This window comes from Chinchilla lanigera, unplaced genomic scaffold (genome assembly GCF_000276665.1).
Source record: "Chinchilla lanigera isolate Chin_1 unplaced genomic scaffold, ChiLan1.0 scaffold00002, whole genome shotgun sequence".
Taxonomy (NCBI): Eukaryota; Metazoa; Chordata; class Mammalia; order Rodentia; family Chinchillidae; genus Chinchilla; species Chinchilla lanigera.
Genome location: NW_004955403.1, coordinates 19,043,943 through 19,060,578, shown reverse-complemented (window position 1 = coordinate 19,060,578; position 16,636 = coordinate 19,043,943). Strand labels below are relative to the sequence as shown.

Here is a 16,636-nt window from a genome sequence, read left to right as displayed (position 1 = left end):
ACACACCACACACACATTCACACCACACACACCACACACACTCACACACCACACACACCACACACACATTCACACCACAGTTGCACACTCATACACACACTCACACAACACACACAACCCACACCAAACACACATTCACATACCACACACACATTCACATACCACACACACATTCACACACCACACACACACCACACACACTCACACCACACATACACACACCACATACACACACACGCACCACACACACCATACACCACACGCACACATACACATCACACACACAGATGCACACCACACACACACACCACACACACACTCACCCACCACACATACACACACTCACACACCACACACACCACACTCCACACACACACACTCATACAAATTGAAACTATACTGGTTCAATTCAGAATAGCTTCAAATTTTTAAAGACTCATCATATGTTAAAATCATCTGATTTCAGGTAAGTAGAGGACAATTCATGATGTCCTTAATATCAAGTGTCACTATACAAATAGAACATTATTGTATAGGAAACATTACACAAACATAAACATTATGCAAATACAAACCCAGCCTTCCATTCCTCACCTGGTATCTTTTCTTAAGTAGTCTCTAGTTCATAAGCTCTTATGCCTTAAACATAAGACTTTATCTCCTGACAAGTGCTTTATCACTAAACTGATGTTCACAATCTCATATCCTTGTTATCTTTCTTACAAGGTAACTTGGCATGCCTGGAGAGCTCAGGATAATAAAGCGGGACTGTTCTTTTTCCTCGGAGCTTTCCAGATGTGGAGAGATTTCTATAGAACTAGATAGCCAATCAGACTAAGGAAGGCAGGTGAGATGTCAGAATAATAGATCATACACCCTCTCACTAAGAATGATGCAATGTCTCCATAATGTTTGCTGTTCTCAATTTCCTTAGGTTTTAAGCAGCCTGAAACACTGGGGCAGGAAGCTGCACGGCTGGCACAATCACAGTATGAAGGCAAGTGTCGAATAAAACAGCACTGTGTATTGACTGCCCAAAGAGTTCCATGAATAGTCTCTTTAAAAGCACATACATAGTATGTACGGGTCAGCCAAAAATTATTTCTCAGATATCTTCACCATTCATGCTTATTTGCCCCCTAAAATTATGAAAATGCCACTAAGGGTCCAAGAATAATAGCAGAATCAAAAGAAATAAGAATAAAATCCATGGCACTGTTTTCCTTTCCCTATTCAGCCACCTAAAGAGCAACGCTGTCTTCAAGGTCAAAATAGAACGTTGGAGAGGAAAAATCAAAGCAGATGGATCCTTCTTTCTTGTTGGTTTTTTGGTTCTTAGTTTCTTCATATGTACAATTGGGCTATGTGAACACGGCCCTCACCAAGAAGTTGAGAGGCTTAATAAAATGTGAAGACCTTTGTATATATGCTGTAATTTCTTAGTATTTAAGATATTATTGCTACTTAAACATTTATTTATAGGTAGCATTGGTGTACAGTTTCAAAACTGGTGAAATTAAGGCTCTTGTCCTAACTAAAGTAATCACTTCTCCTCCTCAAGAGCATTATTGCATTTTATTACTCCTTGCTATGGCTGTGTGTAGATGTCCCCCAAAAGCCTCATGCAGTCATAGATGGGTTTTGTTCAGAGGTGGCTGGATCTAGAGTGTGTGATGCTAGCATTGATTCATGGTGCAATGCTAGGCTCAAGGGCATTAGGATTAAGGGTGTGAGTGCTACCTGTCTGTCCTAAGAAGCCTGGAGAAGATACAAGGGACAGAAAGAGCTGTGGTCATCCCTTGTTGTTTTGTTACCTTCTGCCCACCATGACCTGTTGCCCCTCTACTATGTGCCACCCTGCCTTGGAGCCAGCCGATTATGGACTGAAACCTCCACAAATGGCAGGTTAAATAAACCTTCCTTTCCTTAACTTGTCCGTGTTAGATATTTTGTCTCAGCAATGAGAAAAGTAAGTAAGACACCCCATAAGTACCGTAGAGTCATGAAGGGCTTTGGAAATTACTTATAAAATGTAATTAAATCAAGCTGAGCCCAGTCTTCTACCAAACACACAAATTCTTAAAGAGAGTTTAAATTCAAACCTTTGAATATACAAAATCATAAAAATCCCAAGGTGTTTTGTCAACATTTATGTTGCTTTGTGTTTTATTATCCCTTACCTCCCAGAGATAAATTTTATAGACTCATAAAAATTACAGCACTTTATAGCTGAAAATGGCTTTGTTTTGCAGATGAGGAAACTCGAAGCCCTGAAAATTTAAATAAAATAAGAGGTTGATAGCTGCTTTTTCTGTGCACATACTTGCTCACCCTTGTCCTACTGTTTCCAGGGCCCTACAAAGACTTAATAAAGAGACAGTTTTAGCTCCTGAGTCTGCAGAAAATCCTAAGGTCGGACATTCTCCACGCACTCTACATTTCCCGTAGAGCTTTGGAACCGACAGAATCATGATTCATGAACATTTTAAAGATTTCAGATGGGTCCATTTTCATTTAAGAAAAAATATAAAGAATTACCAAACCAGTACATTATTTCAAAATAGTTAGGAAAGACAGGATCTAGGATGATGTAAAACAGTAAAGGCAAACACAAGTAAAATATTGGAAAGGCATTTTGAAGATTGGAAAAAATAGTAGGTTTTTGAAAAGTTTAGTCAGGAGGGTGGTAGTAGCAGGATACACAAGTGAAGAATTTTATTTAACAGTAAAGAAACTGCTGAAACAACCAAAAAACTAATGGCAAGAAGCTTCTGCCTACAGCAGAGAAGAGATATGACGTCACTATGGAGTACTCCACAGAGTATAGGGCTGACACTTATGCTACACAGAGAAAAGGGAATCCCTTTATTTTCAGATGTTTTAGGCTTATAGGGAAACCAAGGAATGAACAGCCAAGAACGCAAGACAGGGTTTTAAACAATATAAAGCAAGGGTTGAGGCAAAATGTTCAGACATTCATTTTGTCACAGACCCTTGACTCAAGTTTACCCCATACAATTTCTTCTGCCATAAAAATGACATTTGAATGAATTCGATCACAAGGTAGAAATTTTTCAGCACCCACTAAGCATGGCTGTAGGGAAGGTAAGGACTACAAAAATGAGTAAAACAAGGATTTCCTCCTAAAAAATGGTCCTAGCTTAACCATTTGAGATAGGTACACGAAGCTTTGTAAGTATGTATGATAAAGGTAACAAATGAGAAGGCCACTTTTGCCTGAAGGACAACTAGGCCTTCCTGTGGAGGCATTGAGCAGGATCAGATGGATTATTAGAACTTTTTCCTTTTTTGGTAATGGTACTGGGGATTGAACCTAGGGCCTTCATACTCCGCCCCTTTTATTTTATTTTTCTCTGAGGCAGGGACTTGCTGAGTTCCCTAGGCTGGGCTGGAATTTGTAACCTTGCTTCAGCCTCCCAGAGTGTTAGGATTACAGGTGTGTACCATCACACCGGCTCTGTTCTGGTTGTTAGGACTTTAATGTGCAGAGATAGAGATAAAGATGGGAACAGAGACAGGAAAGGGCAGGAAGTAGGCAGGAAACATCAAACAGAACCAGTGAGGGGGAGTCAATGGCACCGTGGAAGCGGGTTGGAAAAGTGAACTGGAGGTTAGACTCAGAGTGCTTCTCATGTCCAGTTGAAGGACTGGCATGGCAGAATGCAGAGGCTTACGGAAGACACTACACTTCTCGCGCAGGAGCCTGGAGTTGACAGAGCAGACTGATCTCTTGGCAGCTGGGCTCAGGGTGGATTTGGGGAGGGCGGAGAACAAGCAGGAGGGCAGAGTGGGTGGGAGGGTGTGGGGAGCTGAGCTGACCTTAGGTGGAGGTGAGGGATTGGGGCGTGGAAGGGCAGGCAGCACAACAGTCCGGAGGTTCAACAGAGCTCGTGTCGGCAGTTGTAGCAGAAAATGCTCCCCCCCGCCGCCAGTTTGTTAGCTGCTCAGGTAATAGTTCTGTTACTTTTTTCTTAGAACCGGCTGGTCTCTGTGATGCTGGTCACCGTGATGCATAGCTGTCACCCTGATGCATACTGTAAGAACCAAGCCCCAGTGAACAAGCCATTCTGTCTCTGCACTGTCTGCTTGCTTATTCCAGATAAGCCCTAGACCATCAGAGATCAGGGCCTGATGGGAATGCTCCCGCTCAGTGCCCGTTGACTTAAATAAATCTGCCTCCAAATCCTGGGTGCCGCTTCCGTGTTTCTGCTTGCCGCTGCACAATCAGCAGAGGAAAACCAACCACCTGGACTGCTCAGCCCTGCCGCTCTCCCTGAGGGAAGTGCTGCCTGCCCTTCACTCTCCAGCTCCGTGTCTGTGGCTACAGATGGCTTGAATTAAAGGGAAAGGAGAAAGAAGGCGGAATGATACAGCCCCAGTGTTCTGGAAGGTTCTCAGGCCTTTGGCTTTCCAGCTCTCTTCACAGTTCGAGGGTTCAGACTCTCACTGGGGGCCCATCATCTCTCTCCACTGGACCCTCTAGACTTGTCAGCGCTCTGCTTCCTAACCCTGAAAACAGAAATGAACCACCTTTTATATCCTGCCCTAGGGTGCGAAAACTGCCGGAAGCCTTCCTCCAGGTGTGGGCAGGGCAGGGAGGGAGCTTAGCTGTGTTCAGCAAGGACCAGGCCCACACTTCTCCCGGGGAAGCAGAGGTTCACCGTGACCTTCTGAAGACAGTGTCTGGGCTTTGTTTTCAAACGGAAAGAAGTGACGAATAGTGGCTGTAGCGGTCCGAGGAGGTCAGGATCATCCCAGGGTGTATGTGGGTCAGGCGGCTGGTGAGGGTAATGGGCCTCCATCCGCAAGCTTAGCTCAGCGGGAGCAAAGGCTGGCCTGGGCTCTCAGACCTGCTCCCCGTGCGCACACCGGCCCTCCCTGCCCGGGATCTTCAATACCCGAGAGTGACAAAGTGCAACCATCCTTTTTCTGATGTGGCATTTGATTAAGACACAATTCATAAAGAGAGGCGGCCTTTTGGGCGCCAAGCACGCCGCATATTTATGGGCGCGCCCCGCCTGCGCTGCCTGGCGCGGGGACGATGCCCTTTCCCGTGCTGAGGCTGCGCTTTCCTCCGCACTCAATTTCCTGGTGAAGGTTCAATAACTTTCCCTGACGGTAAAAGAAACTCGGACATTAAACCTGGCATAAATACTATTTAAAGTCACAACAACCTCCTAAATTCCAGGGAGGAGACAGAGTAGGTTAGGTGTAAGGTGGTACCCAAATCCCACGCGAGTGGCTGCGAGCTCGTCTGTTAAACCACCGTGGAAATAAGCGGAGGCGCGTGGCACAGCCGTGCCTGAGGTTTTGAAGGTGGCATTTCAGAAACTCGGATCTGACAGCCCGGACTGTAGAGAAACAAAAGCAAACTCCGGCTGCCTCAGTAGCGTTGAGGTCCTGGATGATTCTCGGGTGCAGAGGAGCCTTTGCGCGGGCAGCTGCCCTGAGCGAGAACAGCTGGAGCTGGGGGGCGCCCCGCCCATCCTGGAGCCCTCCTCGGTGCCCTGCGCCCCCTCCCCGCCTCGGAACAGCCCGTGCCGCCTCGGGGTGGGAAACTGCTGTGATATCTCTGCTCTCTGCTGAGTGACAAGTTGCTGCGAGGACTGGGCTTTTGACGTACTTGGGAAAGTGGCCAGGGCATGGCCAGCGAGCAGACTTTTGTGCCAATTAGAGAATGGAGCGCCCTCTGGCGGGTCAGGTACCAAAAAGCATCCCCAGCACCCGCCCGCGCCGACCCTGCGCTGCCGGCCCAGGTTAGACACCGCCAAGAAAAGTACGTGATATCACAGGAGCCGACAATTGGTGTAGTAAACTCATTTTCTTATGTTATCACAGCTGGCATCTTCAGATTATTAAAAGCCTTTCAACCAGTCATTTTCAGAGGTCTAATTGTCAGTATGGTCTTTATACATTATTCCTGTTAGAACAGAGATGAAGAGCTATAAACAGGCTAGTATAGGCCTACAAAGCCCTGAAGCCTGAAGCTTATTATACGCATGAGACTATTTCATGGATCAAAGTGTCTTCTCAAATCTAAAGTATTTAATAATAATAATAATACCTAGTGAATAATCGCCTATGCTCAGACTGCAGGGGAGGTGGGAGGACCCCATTTTCGACAAAGCCTGTACTTTCTGCATGTAAATGTCACAAGGAGTATCTCTTCTTGGTCCTTTGTTTTATTTACCTTACCAGGCTATTAATTTCTGACCTATGCATTAGCATTAAAAACTTTTTGCAAGAGTAGTCCAAACCCTAACAGCCGACTTGAGTTATTGGTGTTTAATTACTGTGCTGTAAACAAGTTCATCTCTGACTGCAGCTGTAGCCCATGCAGTTCTGAATGGAAAGAAGGAGTGATAGAAGGTGCAATATCACTGGAGAACGTCCATGAGTTGATTTTAATTGGTAAACAGTCAGTGTATAGTGCTAACCATTTGATCTGTCCACCACAATGGGATCCAAGGAAAGTACATAAAATCACAGAAGCATATAACTCGTGTAGTAAACTCATTTTCTCATGTTATCACAGCTGGCATGTTCAGGTTATGAAGAGCTTTTCAAAGCAGTCATTGTCAAAGAGATCTAATTGTCAGTATGGTCTTTGTACGTTATTCCTGTTAGCACAGCCGTGAAGAGGTATAAGCAGGCACTAAAACCCACACAAACTTCTGTATACAACTTTCTTATTTCATGTCCATAGAAGATCAGTACATAAATGCTCAGAAGATACAAAACCCATTCTTCAGGCCCTGGTTTCCTCATTAGATGCACAGGTCAATTAATCCATAAAGAATAATTTCTTAACATTATAACCTGAGTTAGACTTTTAAAAAGTAGCTGATCATTCATCAGTTCCAGAAAGTTGGGAGGTCTTTTTGTGTGTAGGTAGCCCTACAAATTGGCCTATTCTTGTGGTGTAAATGCTGTCTCAGAACTGGGAAAAATAAGCCTCAGTTCTGCCATTGTTGGATAAGCACAATTCCATTTATTCTGGCTAGACAGTCCTGGGACACTTCTAGAAAGGATTGCACATTATAATGTCTCTCACCCATCCACCACTCAATCCCTCTTGGGGATTTTACCAGCTGAAGGAATAGGATTATCAGAATAAAACATTAAAAAATCAACCTCTTCCCCATGTCATCCTTGAAAAGGGAAAGGAATCTGCTAAAATGAAGGGGTGTGAAATATGTAGACCAGACATGAAGAAGGTTAAGTTAGTATCAGCCTAGTATTAATTATTATTAAAGATTTACTAAAAAATTTGATTTGATATGGAATCCGTCCTAGGCCACACAATCTATAAATACAAATGGCAGCAAATTAAGTGTAATTAGTGGTGCTCATCAGTGTCCAATATTACATGATCTCTCTCTTCCCCTCATAACTGGAAGTCTTCAGGGTTAGTATTACATGTTCTTGTATGTGACCACTCCCCTGCAGTGCTCCTTCCAGCCTCTGCTAGTTACACTGGTAAGACGTGGCACTGCCTCTGGTCTTCCATGGGCTCTGCTTCTCATGTGTGCTGCTGAAACTCTGGAACCTCATGCTGTTGGGTGCACATAATGCACCGGTAGCATCACAAAGCCCGTGTCTTTCATGCTCATTCACGTTCTTAGCTAAGAACTTGAATCCGTGAGTGGGACAAATCTCACCCTGCACTTGGACTCATCTAGACAGCGAAGCCTGTTATCTCAACTTCCCAGGAGGAGCAGTTCTTGACTCGGAAGGGCTCCCGATCTCTCCTGAAAGTAACCACATCTAACTTTTCTCAGACATTTCTGCATCCCAGAGGTGGTGCAGCTCGGACTTCATCTGAGGTCCGGGATTTGTATGTACACATTTGGTCTCCAGACTTTTTCCAGCAGTAGATGATGAAATGTTTCTCCTCAAATATGTGGCTTAATCCCTGAATTCCAATAGTTCAACTCAGGAAATTTCATGGATAACTCTGGCTCCACATTTGCAATCAGGTGACTGGATAATTTTTAAAAATTTCAACTATCTCTGTTTAAAAAGTACTACAAGTAGCAAAAGTTATAATGTGTTTGAATACAAACATGGCTTTTTCGGTATATTGGTCAAAACAACACATTTCTGTACTGTTATTTACCTTCCTGCTGTGTTAGAAAACTGTCATTGGTTATACGCCAGCCTGGAATTCCTGTAAATTCTTTTCATTGCCTGTATACAGGATTATTTTAAGCCCATCACATTTTAATGTTATTGCTGCATTTACAATAGACATCAGTTACCAATTATGATAATGTTTTATTTACTCTCTAGATCAAGAAAAAGCCATTTGGTTAAAATTATCTACTATATCTCAATTATACTGTTATAGGATACTAGCTAATATCTTTCATGATAAAATCTGATAGCAAATTAATAAGTTAATAATCCTGACAATTTGAAGATGAAATAACCCTTTGTTCTCAAATTTAAATACTTTGTATTTTTCGTATGCTTGTGAGCTAGCAATAGAAATGCATGGCAAGTTCTGAGATAATTGCTTTCCGTACTCTAAGCAAAGAATTACACCTGAGTGTAGATAGACAACCTTAGAAAGTAGACAGATATGGATCTTGGCCTGCTATAGTCACGTCCCTATAGTCATATTTAGTTCACTGCAAGCCCTGCTATTTTTCTCCCTATCTATCCCCTTCCAATTTTAGCAAGGATAACAATTATAATAATAGCAAAACAATACTAGGACTTTATATTAACATTTTAGCAAGACCTGGATATTTCCATAAATAAGATTTCTAGGTAACTAAACTTCTTTTATTATTTAACTTTAACTGATATATAAAAATTGTGCATGTTTAGAAGATATCATATGATATTTTGATACATGTTTACCAAATTTTATTAAAGTTAAAAGTGTTTAAATATTTTGATGGAAATATTGACAAAGTTTATACATATTAAATAAAAGTTTTATAAAGCATATGTTATGGTTTGTCTGTGTGTCCCCCCAAAGCCTCAAGTGGCCATGGGGCAGGCTTTTAAAGTTTGATTGATTACGGGTGTGAGAGCTGCACCCGCCCTGGGGTGGATAGTTTGCATATGTAAAGGAGAGAAAAAGGGTGCTTGAGGCCATTCTTCCCCATTCTTCCCTAGTGTGTCCTGGTTGTTGCTTTGCTGAGCTGCAGCTCTCTGCCATGTGCCACTCAGCCTTATAATCTGCCAGGTACAGACTAAAACCTCCACCAACTGTAAGCGAAATAAACTTTTCCTTCCTTAATTTTGGGCGTCAAGTATTTTGTCCCAACAACAACAAAAAAAGTAACCAAGACAGCATATAAAATAACTGTAGTATCATAGTTAATTGTTCTGAGTTCTAGAATACTGATGTTCCTTGGACTTACTTGGTCATTCATTCATTCACTCAGCCATTCATGCAGCCATTCAACAAGTATTCATTGTGTTACTATGTTCCAAGGACCATAAAAGACAGTAGATATAGAACAGTGAACAAAATATACAAAAAGCCCTGCTCTAATGGAGCTCACACTCTAGTTCATTCTCGTTCATATGTGGATGTTTTCCCCAAATTAACGTATTGGGAGTTTTGTCTCTAATGCAACTGTGTTGAAGAGTAGGACATCTAGGAGGTACCTGGGTTATGAGGGCTCTGCCATCGTGAATGGCTTAGTTCATGCCTGGATTAATGGCGTATTGCAAGGGTGGCTTTGTTATAGAGCAGCACCCTCCGGCATGCTTGCTCTATCTTGCCACATTACAACACAGCAGGAAGACACACCCCTGAGGTTGAACCAAAGCCAGTGCTGTGCTCTTGGATTCCTCAGGCTCCAGAACCATGAGCTAAATAAATCTTTACTCCTTGCAAGTTATCCAATTTTGGATATTTTGTTACAGTAACAGAAAACAGATGAAAAGAGTATGCAGACAGGCTCTGACTGTTCTGTCTCCTTCCCCTGACGTCAGCAGTCACCTGCATCACCTCTCCTTCTGGCCTGGGCTTCCACTGTAGATCTTTCCCTAAGCATCTGTCAACCACATCCCTGGATGGAGTTGCTCAAACAAATCACCACATGCCCGCTATTGACGTGCTGCTCCTTACCCCTCTGAGGACTTCTTTTACTCCTACTTTCAGCACATGGGTTCTTGTTTGTTCGCTTTTGTTGTTTACATGACTCGATTTCAATGATTCAGTTAACAAGCTCAAACTCTCTGCTATTTTTTCTAGGAAGATGAATGTATTTATGTGCAAATGAGACAACTGGAAGAATAGCTATCATCAAGTGATATTGTACATTAACATTACAATATGAAACATGATCTTATGCAGACATCAACATTTTGAAAGGGAGGGAAGTAAGTTTCCTTATATTAGATTTTGACCATTGCTAAAACCTACCTGGTCAGTGTACAGGGAGATAAACATGAAATCTGAATTGCATTTAAGGAAATGGGGTGACTAAGATGAAAATGAGTATCTAAGACTCATTCACAGACTCATCAGACATTGGAGCCAGGAGGTCACCCTGAGCAACACAATGGCATGGTGGTTAAGAACAGTTCTGGGGCCAGACGTCTACTGTCCTTACAGTTCGAGTCTGGCCTGGCTATGCAGCATTGGAGTGTCTCAGTTTACTTACCTGTAAAATAGTTTGTACAGTATGTCACAAAGTTATAAAGATTAGGTGAATTAGTGCAGGCAAAGTACCTTATACTGTCTCTGGCTCATGGTAAATGGTAAATGGTAAATGTTAGTTATTATGATCTCAGTCTCTCAATTTTTTTCTGATGTAGTGCTTACCTAATGAATAGGAAGAAATGCTGAGTCATTTAAATGGTGATGAAAGGGCTCCCTCTTCCCCTCTGAATTGCAAAAACCCAAACACAATCTCTCCACCTTTATTCTCCCCACCGCCACGGGCAGGACTACAGAGGGAAGTCAGAACAGGTCAGGCAGCCAGGCCAAGTTTAATTTCATGCACGAATAGTACGGCAACTTCCTCCTTACCTTAAACTTGTCAACTTCAGCTTTTGAGCACGTCGCATGGTATGATAGTACCTGATTCAGAACAAAGGAAAAGAGCTTCAATAACTAAATGTGAGGGCATCTTCTGAAGTTCTTCTGGCTTAAAAATATACTTTGCTCATGTATATCACCTTGATGTAACAGTGGATTTAAAAAAATGACTTCTCGCTTTTTATTAGTATGTATGTTTATAATATATAATACATGCATTCATCATGAGGAATTGATACATATACACATAAGAAGAAATAAAAAGATCCAAAAAAACCCCTAGAGTTCCCAAATGATGTGTATTCCTGGCTTGTGAAATGCTCTGAACATAGGTTTTGTGAGTGTGTGTGTGTGTGTGTGTGTGTGTCCTGTGGCAGATACTGTATGTTACTGATTCACTTTTATTCTCTGCCTATTCTCACATGCCTGCTTTTTTTATATAGCAAAGATTATACTCTATTTGCAGGCCATTTTGTATGAGGATTATATTCCCTTGCCCCATTGGCATCAGCCATAACATGTGACTTGCTTTGGCCAATACAGCATGGAAGAAAATGACAGATGCCATTTTTGAGTAGTATCTTCAAGAATGATCACATGGTTCTTCCATCTGCCTTTTCTACCCATCATGACTTCCTTTCTTTTTCCTTTTTCCTTTGGGAGAGACATTTAAAGCAATTTACAACCTAACATTGTTTACCTTTCATTATCTGTCATAAGAAAAAATATAATGGATTATAAGATCTGTAACAACTTCCTAAAACTTAACTAAAATGCAGTAACATTCATAGGTATATATAAAACAAAAATGATATTAGGTTGTAAATTGCTTTAAATGTTACTTTCTAAGCTTTCCTTCAACTAAGTAATATCTTCTCTCCCATTGTAAATTTTCTTCTCTGACTTTGTTTCTTTTCCCTTGGTTTTTCTCCCTTTTCACTTTGGAAAAACTCCCAGAAAGGCTGTACTGAGGAATATGTTCTCTGAGGTTTGGTTATTAAAAATGAAGTGGTTTTCTTAGGCAGGCACCGTGGCACATGCCTGTAGCTCTAGCAGTCTTGGAGGCTGAGGTGAAGAGATTTTTGTGTTGGAGACCACATGAGAATTTAGCCATTTAGCAAGAGTATGTCTTAAAAAAAGGGGTCGGGATATGGCACTGTTGCTCAATGTGGAGGCCCTGTTCAACCATCAGTACCTCAAAAAAAAGTAATTTTCTATTGGGAAAATGTTAACCGCAACAATATTCTGTGAGGAGGGTTTGTACTCCACAGAATTCTTGGGAAGATTAAATTCAATAGAACATGTTAAATAATTGGCACTTAATCAACTTCTATTTATTATATTAACATTCAATTAAAATTCTACCATATATATTTGGCTTACTATCATATTATGATCTTAGTTGACTCGTAATTAGTAATAAGTATTTCAATTCAAAAATAACTAAATAGATTGTGTTCTTTTGGCTCTGTTTTTTTATGGTTTATCCTAATTTGGCTGTCATCTTATTATTTACAAACTTTTTTTGCAGATTCAACCCAAAACTTATCTTTACCCACAAGACAAAACAACACACCCCCAACAAATTCTAGCTGCAATTCAAAATTTCTGCCACCGGGTGGTCCTTAGCCTAACTTTCGGTATACAAGCCTGAAGTATGTACCTTCTTTGGTTTAAATCAACTTTCCCCAATTTATTTACTTTTAAAAAAATTATTAACTATTTGATTCACTTAAGTAGACAATCATCACAGATTAAAACTTTCTGCTCATTTAAAATTAGTTTCTTTTGTTACTGAAGTATAGGAGTGACTTGTGTATTTTGGATTCAAATTCTGCATCAGATGTGTATCTCAAAAATGTTATTTCTTAATCTGTGGTTTATCTATTCATTTTGGGGGGCTATGTTGCCCAGGCTGATCTCAAACTCCTTGGCTCAAGGTATCCTCCTGCCTCAGCCTTCTGAATAACTAGGACTACAGGTGCACACCACTGTGCTTGGCTATTCTCTTAATGAACAGAAGTTTTAAATTTTGACTTAGCGTATTTGTCAATGTTTTTACAGTTATCATTTCATGTGTCCTTCCTAAGAAATTTTTTGCCTACCCTGACTATATAATTTGGCTGTCATGTTAAGGTCTATGATACATCTGAAATTAGATTTGTTTATAGTATAAGATTAAGATGTAAGGGAATAAATACCTTGGTTATTTTCTGGTGATTCTTAAGTTTTCCCTATTTACCTTAATTTGACAACAATAATAGTAAGGAAGCTTTTGAGTTTAGCATTTGAATCTTCTTGTTCTGAGAGTTCCTGTTCCTTTTACAGGATTCAGTCTAGTAAAGAGAGCAGAAGAGCTGTGGGCTGAAGACTCTTTCAACCATCTTCTACAAAAAGGGTATGCTCCCATGTGGATGAGAAACAAGGGGGAATCCCTAGCTAACAAAGCATATTTTCCTACAGGAGAGAGCCCTTTTGATGAACAACAGTATGAGAAGGTGGTAGCCCTGTGCTCCTCTAAGAATCTTTAGAAAAACCAAAAAAGCCAGAAGAGTAGACTCTTCATTACAAAGATAAGCTTTGAGTCTTGCTAAAGAATATTTTGATTTTCTCCCAAGCAGCTCCTGCTACTTGGTTCTACAGGATTTCCCGCGATGCTTTCAGGAAAGCGGTGGTGTTTTATCACTCCTGTTTACTTAGGTGTTTGCTTTACACACAGAGCACAGTAATGAGAAAGCAATAACATCTGCACCCCTCTCATGTACAATTTAGCCTTTATACAATTCTGACTGGATGAGAATACACAGTGGTGATGTTGTGTAGCTCCTGGCTTTTTGTTGATAAGACTGGGATCGAATGTGATTGCTCCATTAATTTTAACACACGTACACAAATGCACAGTGCTGCTGAAGTCACATAGGTCACATAGGACTCGATCACCTCTGGTCATAGATCAGGCCCCACCACTCCTCCACCTTCACCAGTTTTGGTTCTTCCGCCAACACTCTGCTGAAACAGCTTGCATCAAGGTTTCAAACTTTTGTTGATAAATCTGTAAATACCACATTTAACCTGGGCTCACTGTCACATTTAAACCAGAGGATCACACCTTCCCTTTTTGAAGTCTGTCCTCTGAACTACCAAGATACTGTGCTACTTTGTTTTTTATCCTATTTCTCCGGCTGCTCTTTGTTTCTTTGTTGGCTTCCCCTCCACTGTAGCTGCAGAAGCTTGCTAGGCTCTGTCTCTTCTTCAGCGATGTTTGGTACACCAATATCTTTCTACCATCTCCATGTTCAACTTCCAAATTTAGTTCTAACCTTTCCTTAAGTTTCCAGCTCACATATGGAATGACCTACCTTACAAATTCCTACATGGTTGACACACTGGTACCTTAAATTTAACTTGTCTAGACACACGTGTCAACTTTCCCACACATGGTAAGAGGAATAATGCTCTTCCACCCCACCTGGCAGGATGTCCATGTCAGAATCCCTGAAATCTGTGAATATGTTACATTAGCAAAGGAAAACAAAAGCTGCAGATGGAATTAACATGGCTAATCGATGCACTGTAGCATGGAGTGATTCGTTTGGATTATCAAAGTGGTTTAATGTAGTCACAGGGATCTTTATAAGCAAGAAGGAGGTAGAAGAGTAGAAATTAAGTAAGGTGGTGAGAGAAAGGCTCCATCAACCATTGCTGACTTTGAAGATGAAAGACAGCCTAGCCTGAGCCAAGCAGTGCAGGTAAGCTCTAGATGCCAGAGAAGGCAATGGCACAGATTGTCATGTAGTGCTTAAGGAAGAACAAAGCTTTGTCCACACCTTGATGTTAGCCTTGTAAGGCTCCATTCAGATCTCTGACCTCAGAACTGTAAAATAATACCTCTGTGTTGTTCTAATCTGCTAAAGTTGTGGTGATTTGTTGCAGCAGCACTAGGAAACCAATACACCACACAACCCTGTTTTTTCCTAGCCTCGCCAGACCCGTGGGTGGCATTCTATCCAATCAGCTGTTTAAACCAGTAACCTAGGGATTATCCGTGATTCCTTCCTTCCCTCTTTTCTTTACACCCATCAAGCCCATCAAAAACACATGTCATCTCCATACCTATATTCCGACTTTTCCACCTCCATTGTCACTACCTTGGTTCAGTCCACCACTGCCTGCAGCTGCCTAGAAATAATCCCTCCATTTCTACTCTTCCCCTTCCAATCTCTTGGGGGTACATCAGCCATAGTGATATTTAAAAAGTCAAAATCCAATCATGCCACCCTCAACTCATCACTGAAAACTGATCAGTGGCTTCCCATTGCACTTTTGCTATATATTTTTTAATGCTGTTCACAGATCTGAGGTTAATGAGGTTAAATTGAAATCCCTGACAGGGACCCAGCAGACCCCGTACCATGTGGCTGCTGGGCCCATCTCCAGCTGCACTCAATGCCACTTGTGCTCTCTTCTGCTTACTCCAGTTCTCTTCAACTCCTTTCGGCTCCTCTACATCAAGCTCCTTTCTATCTCAGTGCCTCCTCCACCGCCATCACCCGGTTGGTACTACCTTCTGAAATCAGGCTAAATGTCATGTCTTCAGTGATGTCTTCCCTATCCAGAGAAACCATTTGCCCTTACCATTGTTTTTTGGGGGTTAACAGGCTACCTCTTTCACACTACTCAGCATAACTGGAGTAGGTAGCTTGGTCATTGCTTGCCTCCTTGACTAGACTATACACAGCATGTAGGCCTTCCCTCTTTCCTCACATTGAACCTATGAGACAAATGTGTCACCACCACTCTTAAATTTTGACTTCTCTTACTTCTGTTGTTCACTATTTGGATTCACTCCACTATTGTCTCCTATATGAGGGCTTTCACTTTTGGTCACTGATTTATAGCCTGACCTTGGCAGCACACCTGATACTTAGTTGGTACTCAGTATATTTGACAAGTCTGGGAATAAAAAATAAAATAATCTTAAAAGAATCTCTACTTCCTATATTCTCCTTTGTTTGTTTTATTAGTGACCTGAACTGGTGCCTTTTTCTCAATGAAATCATAATATGCATAAGATGTGAGCATAAACCTAGCAGCATAGGATAGTGTAGAAGATTAGGCAGATAAAAATACAGGATGCCTAGTTAAATTTGAATTTCAGATCAGCACTATTTAGGGCATCTTTATACTAAATAAAAACCTATTTGTCCTTTGTCTGAAATTTAAATATACCTAGGCATCCTTATATTTTATCTGACAACCCTCCTGCTAGTCTCTCCCAGTTAAGAAGGGTAGAAACGAATATGGGGAATACTAAGTCATATTCCAAGATATTCGTGTTTTCCCCTGCACTTTACCCCACAGCTCCCAGTGAGTTTTTCTCCACAATGTTTAATCTGGCAAGTTTGCTAAATGTCTAGAGTCTGGAATATTTTCGGCAGTGCTACTGTTATGAGCTGAATTGTGGCCCCACCTTGCCAAATTCACTTACTGAATTCCTAACCCTCAGAATGTGACTATATTTGGAGACAGGGTCTTTCATGGGGTAGTTAAGGTGAAATGAGGTCATATGGTTGGGCCCTAAGCCAAAATAACTAGTGTACTTCTAAG

At 41.4% G+C, this 16,636-nt stretch overlaps 1 protein-coding gene across 1 annotated transcript in view; it reads right to left on the bottom strand.

The window, feature by feature from the left end:
- Positions 1–16,636, bottom strand: part of Pde11a (phosphodiesterase 11A) — a 375,824-nt gene that overhangs the window by 120,034 nt on the left and 239,154 nt on the right. The window contains exon 10 of the mRNA XM_005373398.2: positions 11,021–11,071. Coding sequence (XP_005373455.1) covers positions 11,021–11,071 — 51 coding nt within the window. The remainder of the gene's footprint in view (positions 1–11,020; positions 11,072–16,636) is intronic.